The 16,203-nt window shown below is 39.1% G+C and overlaps 1 protein-coding gene across 1 annotated transcript in view; it reads left to right on the forward strand.

Moving 5' to 3' along the window:
- Positions 1-16,203, forward strand: part of SLC44A5 (solute carrier family 44 member 5) — a 62,357-nt gene that overhangs the window by 38,367 nt on the left and 7,787 nt on the right. Inside the window, exons 8-18 of the mRNA XM_056497651.1 lie at positions 1,151-1,274; positions 2,160-2,243; positions 4,780-4,892; positions 5,321-5,452; positions 6,159-6,258; positions 8,835-8,927; positions 9,887-9,974; positions 11,380-11,642; positions 12,623-12,717; positions 13,150-13,253; positions 14,497-14,570. Of these exons, the coding sequence (XP_056353626.1) occupies positions 1,151-1,274; positions 2,160-2,243; positions 4,780-4,892; positions 5,321-5,452; positions 6,159-6,258; positions 8,835-8,927; positions 9,887-9,974; positions 11,380-11,642; positions 12,623-12,717; positions 13,150-13,253; positions 14,497-14,570 (1,270 nt within the window). The remainder of the gene's footprint in view (positions 1-1,150; positions 1,275-2,159; positions 2,244-4,779; positions 4,893-5,320; positions 5,453-6,158; positions 6,259-8,834; positions 8,928-9,886; positions 9,975-11,379; positions 11,643-12,622; positions 12,718-13,149; positions 13,254-14,496; positions 14,571-16,203) is intronic.

The following is a 16,203-nucleotide window of genomic DNA, read 5'->3' on the forward strand; positions in this document are numbered from 1 at the left end:
CTCGTTTCAGTGCAATGCTGGCTATGTAGGGGCATACAGAAGAATTTAGGGGCAAGAAATGTCACAATGTTAAGCAAGTGTTCATGATCTCAGAGCTCATCTCAGCTGCACAAGTGTAGTACTGACCCATACTCTTATGGAAATAAGAAATTACTGTTTATTTTTGCCATACATAGGGATCATGTAAACCAGGAATGGGTCATTAAAAGGACAAAATGTGTATTGTATTTTTAAAATGAAGTATGAATTTGTATGGAAACTGAAGTACTGACCCAAAAGGCTAGATAATTTACAAAGAAGTTTCTTATATTCTTTTTGACTACATCAAGGTGGGGGGAAATGTGTGTTAAGATATGTTACTTAATCATTCAGTCAGAGTAATTGCTGGGGGAGACTGAATATTGAGCCCTGGTGTTTGTTGGAATCTGGTAAGGAAAGCACTGAATCATTATGTGAGGTACAGGTCTGAAGCAGGACTCAGCTGTTCCTTTCTTTGGAATGAAACCAAGGACATTTTGCAGCAAAGAGCAGAGCAGTGCAAATGAGCATGCAGACATCTCTCCTTTTCTCTCTCTTTTATAATCTTTTCCCTCTCTCTAACCAGTTGTTTCTGTCTTTTTTCCATTGCTTCATCTCCAGCAATATCTAGTGGCTGGTACTGGAGCTCATCTGGCATATAAGGAGCTGACACTTGCTGTTATATATTGTTTTGGGGGCTGATATGGTTAGTGACCAGTCAAGTGTAATCTGTTCCTGGGAGGTGGTCTGGTTATTGCCATAAAATGGTGTATTTGAGAAGCTGCAGTTTTTATAAGCTGCCCAGATACTGTCAGAGAGTAAGTTCCACATTTATTACAAATTCTTAAATTCCTGCATCTAGTGCAGTTGTTATTTGGTAGGACTTAGAATCTCCAGTTGATATCTGTGATCCCACCCTGCCTGAGCAAAAATCCCCAGAGCATAAAAATCATAATCTTGAATGTAATGGCTCTTCCAAGATTTGTCAAAGTTAACATATTGTTAGCTAATCAGCTGAAAAACAATTGACTGTGAATCTGAAATTATTTAAATATATTACAAAACATACATTACAAAAGCGGAGCTTGACATGAAATGTAATATGTAGGCTTTGTTTTGATATTTTGAATAGTTCTGAAGAGATGCTTCCCAGACTTCTCCACGAAGAATGGTGTGTTGACCGTGGCAAATCAGACTACATTCAAAGATGGAAGAGGGAAAACAAGAAATGTAACTGATCTCAGGGAAGCTGCAAAGTAGGTTTTACCCTTCTTCAGTTTTTGTTGGATTCTAAGATTGTGCAATAATTTAGTAATGGAAAAAAAATCAGAATCTGTTGTAGCAATTGACTGAGGGTACCCAAGCAAGACTTGGCAGTAAATGATCTCTCTGTGCCTGAGCACTTCCAAAGTTCCATTAAGGAAATCAAGCGCTGTGGTGTGCAGAAAGGAGCAAAAAGAGCAAACAGTTTTAGTCTGATGGTCTCAGTTGTTTGTTGAAATCATTCTGGTTTTTCCCAGCGAAAATAATTTTTTTGAGGAAAGTTAAATGAGGTTCAAAATGCAGTGCTCATGCTGCAGGACTCGGGCAGCCAGTGATGGCCTTGGCTGTCCTGCTCTTTGCTGACCTTCCCTCTGCCGTGGGCTGCCCTGGTGATTCAGGCATCTCACCTCCCCAGAGTGCTCCTGCTTCTGGAAAGGAGGTAGAAAATCTAGTCAAGAATCTATTGGGATATTCTTCAGAAAGCAATTATATGGGCAAGCATTCTGCAGGATAGAAAAACAGTTCCATGAAGTTCTTCACTGTTTTCTGGTTCTGTGCTGTTAGCAGTTCTAGGGTCACAGCTGTTTGTTCCTTGGGACATTGCAGATATTGATAGTATACACTTAATGACTTAATAAGCAATTCTGGCAATAAAGCCTTTTTAATGAAGTTTTTTTGTAGAGACATTCTTATGCAGTTTTTTTCTTCACTGTAACTGATTGATGTTGGCTTGGTGACAGAAGTGGAGCTGAGAAGTTTTAATGTACTCTTACCACTGCCATAGATATTTCAAATTCTTTCACTGATCCTATTTGTCGTTTAAATAAATTATCCTTTTCAACCTGAAGCAACCTTTTCTTTGATTTTTCTTTTCTCAGTGGCATCAATATTGTCCTGGATGCAAGATCAGTTGGAATGAAAATTTTTGAAGACTATGCCATTTCTTGGTATTGGATTTTAATGTAAGGGGTTTTTTGGTATTTTTAGTGTTTCCAAACTCATTTTGGAGTCCGCAGGGAATTAAAAAAAAAATAGATCGTGTATGTATATGGTACAAATCCTACTTTAAAACTCAAGGAGCAACTGTAATTTCCTTTCATCACATGTGATAATAAGGTTGTTACAGTTCTGGGGCTGAGGTAAGGATAGTGTAGCATACATGCATCGAGTGTCATTTGGTCTGGAATAGCTTTGTAATGTCCTGCCAGAGAGAAAATCAGGAAGTGCAGTGTTCTGTTGCAGCACCCATGTGTGTGGCAATTCCAAAACTGAAAAATCTTAATTAAGTGACCTTTAAGCTAGTTGCAGTTGCCAAGTATCACTAGTAGATATATAAAACAAATAGTTTCTGAATTTGTGCAAGCAATATACAGTTAAAGCCATTAACCTAAGTTCAATTTAAGCCCATAAATCCAATGCAGCAGACAAAGCAATATCAAGGACAAAAATTACTGAACAATATTAACTTTATCTTGCAGTTAATATTCATTAGTCACCAATTAATTAAAATGCAACACTGAAAAAAGAGAAGTAGCTACTTTGCTGAAGCAAGTATGTAAGTATTTGTGAATTCCTAGTCCATTATTATTGGTTTGGATGATCAGCACAGCCAGTGTGTTGATCTGTTTAAACAGGAACAGAAGTCACGGCCAGGTGAGAACCTAGAACGTGCACGTTAGTCAATCCTGAAAGCAAATCCACGACAATTAATGCATACTTTAGAAAACAATATGGAGATTTAATTAGTTCAGAAACACGAGTTGTCAGCTTTTAAAGGTGTTCAGTCACTGGTGGAAAGACAGGTTTCTCATAGTCTGACACTCAGCTCACAATATTTAGTAGCAGGAAACTCACAGATACTCAGCCAGCTTGGGTCTCTCTGTCTCTTACTGAGGTCAGGCTTATGGCACAGATTCTTTCAAAGGAGCTACCACTGAACACACTGGACAGAGAAGTGGCCATTTTTTAATAGAAATTCTGAGGCAAGTTTCTACACTTCAGATGTGTTGGTTTTGGTTTTTTTTTTTTGTAAGGAAGTGTTGCCACTTTAAAGTAGCCGGATAGAGTTTTCTTCACACTTTTCACCAAACAGCAGCATAGATCGAATGATTTCTAAACAAATGTATTTAAGTGCCAGAGTTTGGGTGATGGCAATAAAGGCTTGATGGTGAAGGGAGGCTGGATTAAAATTTAAATATGAAATTGCTGTAGTCATTATAACATACCCCAAAAGAGCTTCAAGCCTCAGTCTAAGGGAACTAGAATTTTGATAACAGTTGCTACTTAGTTTTGGTGTTACTCAGACTCACATATAGCTAGATATAGCATATATATAGCTAAAGAGACCTTTAGATAAAGGTAATTTACTGCTTTCAAGATGGAGCTCCAAAACTACAACTTTTCTTGAGGAATGCAGTAAATAATTCAGAAAGTACATCAGGCTAGGAAGCCTTTAAAGGAGTGGGAGCAATGGCAGGCTTACAAAGGTTTAACTAAATAAGCTGATGTGATTTTTTATGATGAGGCTGCTCCATTTTCTAGCTTTGTCTATTGGCTAAATAAGCTGGGAACATTCAGAAGAAAAGTTACTGAACACAGGCAGGAATGAGGTTTAAGTTTTTTTTGAGTCTGTACAAATAAAAGATTCTGATGTAACACCTACTGAAAATAATGAGACATGAAGTGTTCTTTGAAGCACCTGAGCTGGATATTTGTTTGATGGGATTAATATTCATATTGCTTTCTTCATAATTTTTTAGAAAGTCTCATGGAGTAAAAAAGCCTTTTGCAATAATTTTTCCTTTTTGACCTGCTTTCTAGGAGTGAAATTAAAGATTATATTATATTATATTATATTATATTATATTATATTATATTAATTATCTTGATGAAGAGAAGGCACTGTAGATGTCTTTCCTAGGGCCTCCATAGAAATGTTCTTAACAGTGTCTATTCATCAGTGCCCTGATCATTTCCTCTTCTTGTTAATAGAAGCTGTGATGAGTAGAAATTATGTCCTCCTAACCTCCTGATGGTTTTCCTCCTAAATTTAATTATTTGTTTTTCCTAGGAAGCTCCTAGAATGTTGTTTACTAACATTATTTCTTTGCAAGCAGGGATTTTCTGTGGAGGGCATAAATCAGCAACTTCCCCATACATAGGTATTCCTCCAATTTAACTTTCTGTACTGTAGATTAGACTGTGGCCTGAAGAAGGCAGTGAGTTTTCAGCTGGTCTAAGTGACAAAAAGTCATTATATTAATCCCATTCAAGCAGCCTGAGAACCTAGTGCACATAAACATTTCAGGCCCTGTGAGATCATCATATATAATGTAAAAAGCCATCAGAATGTATTTCATGACAAAGCTTTTGAGATACATTTTTGCAAACCGTGCTATTATGTGAAATGAAGTGACCCTCATTTGGAGTAAAAGGAAGGCAAGAAAGTGAATGGATTCTCACACTCGTATTTCCTGTGTTTGTTTCTTCACTTTCTAGTGGGCTGTTCATTGCAATGTTGCTGAGTCTGCTGTTCCTTGTGTTATTGAGGTTCACAGCTGGGGTTCTCTTCTGGATTTTCATCTTTGGTGTGATTGGAATTATAGGATATGGTAGGTGTAGTTTTCTGGCCTCTGAGACTATTTTTTCTTACTGCTTAAGTCTGGGCAAGGAAAATCAGTAGTTACTTTAATTAAATGGTACAATTGGGTGAATTAATGCCTAGTTTTAGGCCCAATTAAGTGAGAAGGACATAAATAGCAGCAAAATGTGGCAAGAATTCAGCTGTGCTGATACTTAGCAGCATATGTAGTAACTTGTATTACATGCACAGTATGCTTGTTCTGTAATCACTTGTACTGATATTTCTTTCCTGAATATGTGATATCATAATTGACTAGTCTCATAGTGATGCATTTTTGGGTTTTGCTTACCTGACAGGCTTATACAAAAGCAAAACATTTGGCTTGTAAGATTTTTTTTTAAATTTGTCTTTGCACTCTTCAGACATGCTCCTATTATATTGATTGTTTTTTGAAAGGCATCTGGCATTGTTACTGGGAATATGATCATCTTAAAGGAATACCTGGATCTGACCTCACTGTTTATGATATTGGATTCCAGACAGACTTCAAAGTGTACCTGCAACTGAGGCAAACATGGTTAGCATTTAGTAAGTGCCCTTTAAATTTCCTATCTGTTAATGGGGATTCAGGAAAATCACTCAGTGTCTTGATGCACTTTCTGCCTTGTTAAATCTCCTCCTCCACACATGATGCTCAGAAAAGAAAGCAGAAATCCCTTTCTCTCTATTGTGTAAAAATGTGTTTTTTTTCAAGGAGACTGGTATATCTGTAAGGGGAGATAATGCAATCACACTAGTGATAAGAGTGAAAAAATCTTTTGTTGTTAGCATTCTACTTCCTGTGTGTTCAGTCTTCATCATGGGGAAAGCAGAAGGCAATAATTAAGTTCATCATGATGAAGTTGCATAAGGAGGGGTACCTTTCTTTGTCAGATTATTTTTTCTCCTTCTTTGAGAGCCCCAGAAATGAGATTAATAAGTCACATTAATAACTACACTTCTTTGTGTCTTAGAATCGTAAAATTACCTGTGTTTTCTGAGAATTATATAGGTTCCATTTTTCTGTTAAAATATCAATATCAGGGTCATACACATTCTAACTCTCTGAATATAGAATTTTTTTACAATGGAACTTAGAAACCTATGAAATGGGATTGAAGATTGGCAGGTGCAGTTGGAGAAAGAGAATTTTACAGAATTCATGAATAATACTTCATATTACAAGAAAAAACACAGAGGCAACATATTGGATTGGTTCTTGATAAATCTAACTTCTTTATTTGCTTGTTCGCAGTGATAATACTTTGTGGTGTTGAGGTCATAATCATACTGATGCTGATCTTCCTAAGAAATCGGATCCGGATTGCTATTGCACTGTTGGAGGAAGGTAGTAGGTAGGTTAGTCTGGTCTTAATATAAGTTGAATTTTATTAAATTATCTCTAGAGTACACTCTTCTTGAGCTCCATCTTGCTCTACCAAGGGCAGAAAATTGGGGTCTAAAATCCAACACTGCATTTGTTGAACCAGAAGGGTTCAATAAGGAGTTCAAGGGAGGCGTTCAGGGATTGCCAGTTACCCTTTCATGAGGTTGTGCTTAATAGAGCTTTCTCTTTTAAAGTAAGGAATTTTTTATCTCTCCACTTCTTGCCTGAAGAATACATACACTGTTGTGTTACCACATATCCTTAGTGCAAAGAAGCCGTCTCAGCAGAAAAGCTAGGGTGCTGTTCTGGTCATAGGAGCCTGGAACCTACAAGGGCCAACTTTGCTCTGTCATTGGATTCTCTCTGGACTCATAAACCTGTGGTGGAGGGTTGGTGTTGTTTTGGCTGTGGCTTCTATTTAGGAAAGACTAGGAGATTTTACTGGCTCCAGTCAAACTTTTGTGTGGACAGGCATAAATCTGCAGAGAGAAAAGGAGACTTCTGTGACCAGACATTGTAAGAGGGTGCACTCTAAGATATTTCTTTTTTGCTCTGAGTAAAGAAGAAAGCAGAGCAGGATGTGAGAGCTTAGGGCCTAAGGGACCTCTTCATTGTGTGTTTCCTGAAATCTGTATAGGCTTTGTTCACAGTGGTTCCTGTTTTACACAGTGTGAACATTTAATGTTTTTGTTGTTTTGGTTTTTTGGGTTTGGTTTGTTGTTTTTTGGTTTTTTTTAAATGGGAATATTGCAAAGTATAAATGGACTTAAAACTGACTGACTTAAAACATCAGGCCCTTGGGTTTCATTGCAAATAGGCTATGGTGCCATAGGCCCTGAAAGCAAGGCTGTGTTCTCAGAGCACATAGAATTAGCTCTCAGTTCATCTGTGCAATTAAAGCATAGCAATTAATTTAGGCATCACTAAATTATACTCTTTAATTCCTGTTCATTAAAATCCAGGAACACTTTTAACATTCTTCAGAACTTTTGTTCACAATCTTGACAGGTGGAAGGATTTTAGAAAGTTCATAAACTTCTTGCTGACTAGTAATGACATTCTGTAGTTTTCCAGCACCATGGAAAGGTCACTTGAAGGTGAACTTTCTTCTCTTGTGCATAATGGGTGAGGTGAAACACTGTATGTAATTACTGTAAACCAAACAGACCACGTCCTGGATTTGGGAAGATAAAAAGTATGGTGCTAATGACTGGATATCAAATTATGTTTTTCAACACCTTTTAGCTACATTTTCAAAAATGTTGCAGTTATAATGCCAACAATTGACTTGAAATCCATAGTTGGGAACAGCAGTTGTTACTCGGTGTTTTGGAGTGATAGGCCATGGTCTTAATGGTAACTAAGAGGCCTGCCAATAACTGCTGAACACAACTAATTCGTTGTGATTATTTTTCAGACAGCATAAGGCAGTGTTCTCCTGTGTGACCCATAATGGACTTTTTTGTCCCTGGACTCAGACAACAATTGATGTTTTGCTCATTACCTCTGGATTGCACATGACAGTTTCCTTGCATTCCTGCCAGCATTTACTACTTTACCTTTAGAAACTGAGTAAATTTTTCTCCTTTTGCATTCTGGAAACTGCATCCTATAAAACAAATAGCATCAGAAGTGCCCTAAGTCGTAGGAGAAATACTGTAGGAAATAGTACTAGACAAAAAGGCTTGTGATAAAGAGAGCCAGCCTGTCAGTTTCAGTGAACAAAGCACATTTCTGAATTCACATCCAGTCAGATACTTCACTTCTGGGATAGCAGCAGGTTTGCCAAGAGGGCTGGTATCAACTCCCACTTACAGGGAATGAGCCCTGGCAGGGCAGGAGCTGGCATGCTCAAGTTCTGCTCACTAGTCACATTCTAGCCACAGGAATTAGCAGTGCAATATCAGTCTACATATGCCCTGCTGTTAAAAGAGGCTCTCTAAGCTGTCAACAGGTAAAGGCAATTACTTGTTTTGACTTCCAGTAGTCATAGGTGAGCACCACTTACCTGTGGCATGTGCAAGGAAAGTCTCATATTTGCAGGAAGCTGTCAGTCTGTCCCTGCATTGCAAAGACAATTTACTGTCTCTGCCTCTGAATAGCCAGCACTTAACTCAGGAATGTTTCTGGGAACAGAGGGGTCAAATACAAAATAGAACAAGGTAGTTTCAGGTCTGTGGGAATGAAAGAACACAGGATGAGCAGAGGGGGATAAGCACATTAAGGGTAATGTCTGCAGCAAGAGGATGTCATGGAAATCAGTTAATGGTCTGGAAAGAGATGGATCTCCAAAGCAGTCATGAAGAAGGTCAAAGCAAAGGACAGGTTGGAACATGACAAATTGATAAAAGTGGAGTGGTAGAAATGACTAAGTCAAGGTTTGAAAACATATGAAAAAAATTCCTGCAATATTCTGAGAGCCAGTACTAGGTTATGCTATGAGTGTCAACAAGGTTCTGAAAGTAAAATTGCTAGAAGAGGACTGATAAAAAGCTTGTTTCTGGAATTGTTGTAGCTTATTGGTATATTTTGTTTCTTTTATAGGGCAATTGGCTATATAATGTCTACACTATTCTACCCAATTGTCACCTTCTTACTCATTGCAATTTGTATTTCCTACTGGGCTGTGACAGCTGTGTATCCTTCTGTCTGTGTACCTATGTGGAGCAAGACTTCTGGTCTGCAAGTCTAGATAATTTTCTGCTATTTCACAGTAATTAAACCAATATTAAGAGGGCTGTTTGGTCACTTAGCACTTACTTTTCTTGATGCAGTCTTCCACACTGCCCATCTGTGTGTGATGTATGAACCAGACAGTGATTTTATTTGAACAGAAAAAAAAAAAAAAACTGGGCTAAAATTCAGGCTGAGGCAGGGGAATCATACAAAACCTTGTGCACTGCATAAGGTTGACTCCAGAGGGTAAAAAGGGCCTCAGCCAAGAGTGAGTTTGATCTTTAATGTGCCGTGTGCTCCACAGGCCTGCTGCTAATGGTTGCTTAGTTAACTGGAGGTGGAGTGGGTTTTCTGTGTGTTTTGTTCAGAAAAATATGAGAAAGGAGAGAGAGAATATGCAGTGCACTATATTCTCTCAATTGCCTAATAGCAACCACTGTTTGTTCCTGAACTGCAAGGGTTTGCTAAGGATTAAAAAAAGGGGAAAACTGCTATTTAAAAACCAGCTGTTATTTCATATATTATTCTTATTTCATATTTCAAAGAGGGTCAGTTGTTGTTGTTCAGGGCAGTGTTAATTCATCCTTATGTTCTATATCTGCTTCTGCCAAAATACAAGAATTACTTCATTGTCTGCCTTGTCAAAGAGAGATGTGGAGGAGAGATGGGGACAATGTTCAAGGTTACAAAACCATTCTGGTCAGGGGTTGTTGCAGCTCCAGATATGAGTTTGCCTTATGTCTCTAATTAATGAGAGTGCTTGGTCTTGTCTGTCAACCCATCAGATACATCCCTGCAGAGCAAGAACAGTTTTTCTGTTGTCTACACAAGTTCTTTAGAGCTAGTGGTTACCCAGTGCAGAATCTTAAGCTGCTCAAAAACCACAGTTCTGTGATTTCTCCTTAAAATATTTCCTTCAGTTTTCTGGCCACATCAGGAGAACCTATATATAAAATAATGGCTAATCAAACACTGTGCAAGTATGCAAACCTGACTTGTGACCCGGAGGTAAGTGTGACAAATATTAACCTATAGTGAGAGCTATACTAATGGCAGTTCTTAATCACTATTAAATGCACTGCTAGTAAAAAATGTGCATATTTTAAGTAATGAGTCCCAATGTTATATCTGAAAATATTACCTAATGTTCAGGTAACACTATTTTATTTAACAGACATAAACTAGTTTTTCTGCTAAACTGTCCTGTAAATATTAACATTCTAATTTACAGGGTGAGAAAGGAAGAGATTAAAATAAAATTTTTTGAAAGATGTTCTTGAATTTGTGAGGAGTTTGTTTTTTGTTTTTCCAAAGGCAGTGGCAAACTTTGAAAGCTGCACCTCAAACATGCTCAAGGACTAGCCATGATTTGAAACAGAAGCTTAGCTTCTTCTGGCACAGTAATTACCTTTATGAAGCTCAAAAAATACTGTTGGTTGTTTTTGGTTTTTTTTTTTTTTAATTTGGCCTTCAGTCAAATTTTTTACTTGTGGATTTGAATTCAAGGATTCTTTAAAAACTGGAAATATTTATCAAATATTATGCACCAGGCTCCTCTGCAGGGCTCTGTGCAGCTCTGCATCCTCAGCACAGCAGGACAGGAGCTCCTGGAGCTGAGCAAGGGCTGCAGCATCTCTGTGCCAGGAAAGGCTGAAGGAGCTGGGGCTGCTCAGCCTGGAGAGGAGCCCAGAGAGAGGGGCTCAGCCCTGGCTGTCCCTGGGTGTCCCTGTCTGTCCCTGGGTGCAGGGAAGGGCATGAGCAGAAACTGATGCATTAAATTTTATTGTATTGAAGTGGTGATGCACACCCTGCTGATGTCTAAATACTACAAGAGAAAGGAATTAGAATTGATCTGATTTCATTTCATGTCCAAACCAAGCAAATGCATGAAGTGAATGCTAGAAATAAGGAAAAGTAATGCAGTGTAAAGATTACTCCCTTTTTTAATAGTCTGAGATACATAAGTTAAGTTGTGACCACAACCACAGTTTGTATTAAATTGTATAGCTCAGTTTTTCATTTCAACCATGGTGATTTACCTGAACATCCCACTTGGCCTCTAGTTTTCAAGTAATTTTTTTTTTCCTAATTGAGCAGATGTTCTTTAATGAAGCATTTATCTATCTTAAAAATAGATTCCTGAAATTCAAATTCCATTTATTTAGGTTTCAAGGATGTGGTGAGCAGCCCTGTTTGCTAATTCTGAGTTTAAAGTTGTCTTTGCATAAGACTGTGTAAGTCCTTGATATGAAGCCTTAAATATGTAAACAGGTTACATGGTGTTGTAGTTTTGACTGTGATAAGGAAACATCAAGCAGAGTTATGTTATTTGTATTAACCTGCTAAACTTCAAGAGGCTATGTACATATAATTCATTGCTTATGACTGTGTTGTTTATTTTCTTTCTATTTAGACTTTTAACACAACCAATGTGACTAAACTGTGCCCAGGTGCTCAGTGTACTTTTGCTTTTTATGGAGGAGAAAGCTTGTACCATAAGTACATCTTCATCTTCCAGTTAGCCAATGCCTTTGTCTTTCTCTGGCTGGTGAACTTTGCAATTGCACTGGGTCAGTGTACCCTTGCTGGTGCCTTTGCCTCTTATTACTGGGCCTATCAAAAACCAGCTGATATTCCACTGTGGCCACTCTTCTCTTCGTTCGGACGAGCAATACGGTAAGGCTGTGGAGCTGGGGTGAGCCTTGGCATGTCTCTGACACGTGCCCTTTTTACGTCCAGGGAAGCCAGTTTGAGAACAGCATTGTGGTTTAATCTGGGTGGCAGTCAAGCCCCCCAGAGCTGCCTGCTTGTTTCCCCACAGTGTGGCGGAGGAGACAATCTGAAAATGTGAAAATGCATGGGCTGGGATGAAGACAGTTTAATCAATAAAAGAAAGCTGTATGCACAAGCATGCAGAGCAAGGAATTAATTCCCCATTTCCCCCAGGCACGCTTGTGTTCAGCCATTCTTAGTACAGCAGGGCTTTGTGTATAGCAGTGTCTTGGAAAGACAAACTTTGTGACTCCAGGTGCTCCTCTCCCAGCCCTCTTCCATCAGCTGTTACTGCTGAGCACAGCACAGGGTGGTGTGAGGGATCCCTGGGGTTGTTTGGCATCAGCTGTCCTGCCATGTCCCCTCCCAGCCCCTCATGCACCCCCAGCCTGCTTACAGTGGGGCAGGGTGAGGAGCAGAGCAGTCCTTGGTGCCGAGCAAGTGCTGCTCAACAGTGGCTAAAACAGTGTTCCAAAACTGTCCTGGTCAAAAATCCAGAACACAACATAGCACAAGCTACTGTGGAAAAGACTAACTCTAGTCCATCCAACCAGCACAATGGGGAAGATGTGGTTATCTGGGGAAGGTCCAGCCAGTTGTGATGCTGAGCAGGTACTCTGAGTGGACAGACACATGAAATACATATATACAACACATGTGCACCCAGATTGAGAGGCAGACACAGCCCTCACAAACACCAGCAGCACCAATGGCTTTATCCTGCTCCTCTGTGGTGGATCAGGGTGAAGGTCCCTTAATTTTATGTAATTCCCACTAATGGACCTTCCTTCACTTGCTGTTTTATTTGTGTATGCATGCCCATGTGCATACATACATCCATGTAGGTAGGCACATGTTGTAACAGTCAAATGTTTTGTTTTTAGATACCATACAGGTTCACTGGCATTTGGAGCCTTAATTATTGCAATTGTCCAACTTATTAGAATAATACTGGAGTACCTGGATCACAAACTGAAAGGTGAGATTTACTAATCTGCCCTAAGTTGTTAAGACCTTTGCTAAATTACTTTCTTCGTTTCCCAAGCTGTTTTTTAGCAAGGAAAAGAGACTAATTCCACATTATCCATTGTAGTTTCTTCTGAAGCCAGAAAATTTATGTTCATTTACTTGAACTGAGTCTATGTTCTTGGGAACCTAATGCAAAGTTCAGATGGGATATGAGTATGATTTAATTGAAAGTTGGGAGTTAAATTTGATTGAGAGAGAGAGTCCATACCTAGAAATAAAGAAATAATGTCACAATTTAAGATCCTCTCCTTCTTCTTCTTCTTCTTCTTCTTCTTCTTCTTCTTCTTCTTCTTCTTCTTCTTCTTCTTCTTCTTCTTCTTTCTATATACTGAAGACTGTTCATGAGTTCTATGTATGATGTACCCTCTCCTGCACTTTTCAGGTACTCAGAACTCCTTCACTAGATTCCTTCTCGGCTGCCTCAAGTGCTGTTTCTGGTTATTGGAAAAATTCTTAAAATTTATAAACAGAAATGCCTACATCATGGTATGTCCTGTGTCTGCATGTGGCCTCCCCTATCTAGGACACTAAAATATCCTAAACACTACTAGTTGATCAGAAGCCAGCAGTACTTGAACCTGCTGAATAAACAGGATTTATGGGAGTTTTCAGTAAATGCATGTGGTTCTACCATGAAAAAGTAAGATGATTTTTTTCCTTATAATTTCAGCCTCTTTTTTTTTCCTGTCTTTGTCCATTACCCTCACCCCCAAAATAAGTAGGAAGGGATGGAATAACTGGTTAACTCCCCTTGTAATTCAATAATTGATATCCTGATTTCAATAAGAATATTAGCTTATTTCATATTGCATATTGATGACATTTCTGTTTGGAGGTGATATTTGAATAAGGAGATCAGAAGGCATGTGATAGTTGTATTTCCACCTGGAAGTTAAAAGCACAAATTCTACTAGCAGCAGCAGTGATATTTCTCTCAAACCTTCTTAGCTTCCAGATAAGAGAAATCTTCACATAAATTAACATACACAGATTTCAGCCTGGAATGTTCTGGCTTGAAGCAATTTCAATGATTGCATGGTACAGTCACAGACTTTATGTCTCAAAGGAGGTGGCTGTAGTGGGTCCATTACAACTTGTGTTGATGCAATTGATGTTTCAAATTTTTGCCATCTTGGTGTTGTTTTTTACAATCTTTCTTTTCTTCTTTCAGTTCATAAACTGTCTGAGCTGAGAGTTGTTCTAGTGTATCTTACCCTGGTGGACAGTATTCCAGGAAGAAGTGGTTTTGTTCCTGAATAACTTTAGTTCCTTTACTTTATGCTGATTTCTTCTTCAGGGAACGCAGCATCAGGTCCAAGGAGATAACTAGAGGGGTCAGCTCACTTCAGCTCTACAAGTGCCTATTCTTTTCCACTGACTATAAATACAGTGTAGGTAACTAGCAAAGGGAGAAGAATCCCTCAACAAGTACCTTTTTTGCTCTGCTTGGCAGACTCAGTAGACTCAGTACTGAGTCTACTACCTGTGAGATGACCAGGGGTGGCATGCTCATCACCAGGTGATTTGAAGGGGAAAGATTGGTAATATTCTGTCCCAGCCTGATGGGAAGCATTGAGAAGTAGCAGCTGACTGAAGAAAGTGATTTATGTCCATCTGAGTTTCAAGGCCACATATTTGGGAGAATTATGCATTACATGCAGGTAGATCCTGGCATACAAGAAGGTATCCTAATTATTGAAAATACTTAACAGCTACTCTTATTTTGCAGATTGCCATATATGGTAAAAACTTCTGCACCTCGGCTAAGGATGCATTCTATTTGCTCATGAGGAATGTGGTGAGGTAAGGGCCTGTCTCCCAGTCCTTGGAAATGTCAGGAGTTCCTGCTGCTGCACTCTGTGGGCACGCTTCCTGCCTCTCCCCTGTCTCCTCCAAGTGCTGCTTCTGTCCTCAGACATGGCCTCACTCCTTACACTCAGTGTAAAACAGCAGGCTGTCCAGGGCAGTAACCTCTGCAGAGCTGGTGTAATCTCATGGGCTTTCAAGATTGGTCCTTTGAATTCCTCAGTACCCAGTACATTGTAATAATGCCTCCAAGAAACAAGTGCAGCCCCTGAGAGGAGATCTGGGAATGGGAATGGGGTGCTCATCATTTGCCATTTGCTTGTTTTTTGAGCTTTTGTCCACTTGGTCTGAGAAAGGGAAAGCAGAAAAACCTAAGTCTTCAGAGTCATTCAGAAATCTTACAAGGTGTCAGGGAGTGGAAGTATAGAAGGCAGAATACTTTGCCTTCAAAAAGATTGTCTTTAACATAACCAGATCTCCTCTGATGCTTGGAAATCTCCTGGCCCTTTTCACCACTACCAAGCATGTCACCAAACTCCCTGTCCTCATCAGTACATTCCTTCATTGCTTCTGGCTCCTCTTTGCTACTGTAACATCAAAAAATAATAGGAGAATAACTTAGGAGAAGGCTGTATGGATGCAATAGCACACAATCTAATTGCCAAGCAAGAGACTCAGTAAAACTGGTGAGGGGTGTGAGGCATTAAATGAAGGACTGGGAGGAGAGAAATGGAGGGGAAGGCTGAAAGAGGAAAGTGGAAAGGATGCTTAAGAAAGGAAAGGAGAGGACTGGAGTTGGGAGATGGAATGCATTCACTGTGTTACCTGCAGTGGTATCAGGACAGTGATGTCCATACTGTGTAATGCCTGTATGAAATAGAAATATGAAAATAGAAAAAGAATAGAAAAGAGAAGCTGCCTTAATTTCCTTACAGAATTATCACCTCTCTACCCTTTATGACTTTGCTCCTAGTCAGGAAGAACAATAGTTAAAAGCTAGACATATAATTCTGTTGTTTCAAATAAAGATGTTTATATCTTGTGTATTTTGCTAAATCCGAATTCTGACAGGTTACTGATGATTTGTCTCTTTAGTAGCTCTTGACATTTATTTTTCACAGTTCTGTATATTACCATATCCATAATGGGAATATAACCCTCGGTGCTGTCACGAGGTTCATGATACAGAGTTCATTTTTCATCTCATTATTTATCTGTAGTTTCTGATTAGACAGGCTGGACATTGAGCAGAAACTCCCTGCTGTGCTTCAATGAGAGCTGCAGATTTATTGTCAGCTTTTCTGTGACCTTCTTTCATCTGTGATTACCTTCCTGCTTTGAGGTCTCCTGCCTTCTGTGTTGTACCATGATGTCTTAAAACAGCAGATGTGGCATGTTATGGGTGGGGTCATGAAAGATGGCCAGGTAGGACCAAGTGAAAAGGAGGCCTACATACATAAATATTGCTTTTTGTTCTAATGTGTACTTCCCCTCTTCTGGCCTGGCTTATCTGTGCCCTAGAAGTAAGGCTGAAATAAAAATATTTTGAAGTTTTGGGTTGATTTTTTAAACCAGCTTGAGGAATGAGCAGTCTTCATGTCAGTCCTGTAGCAGCATTGCTACCTTAAGG

Source organism: Oenanthe melanoleuca, chromosome 8, assembly GCF_029582105.1.
Source record: "Oenanthe melanoleuca isolate GR-GAL-2019-014 chromosome 8, OMel1.0, whole genome shotgun sequence".
Taxonomy (NCBI): domain Eukaryota; kingdom Metazoa; phylum Chordata; class Aves; order Passeriformes; family Muscicapidae; genus Oenanthe; species Oenanthe melanoleuca.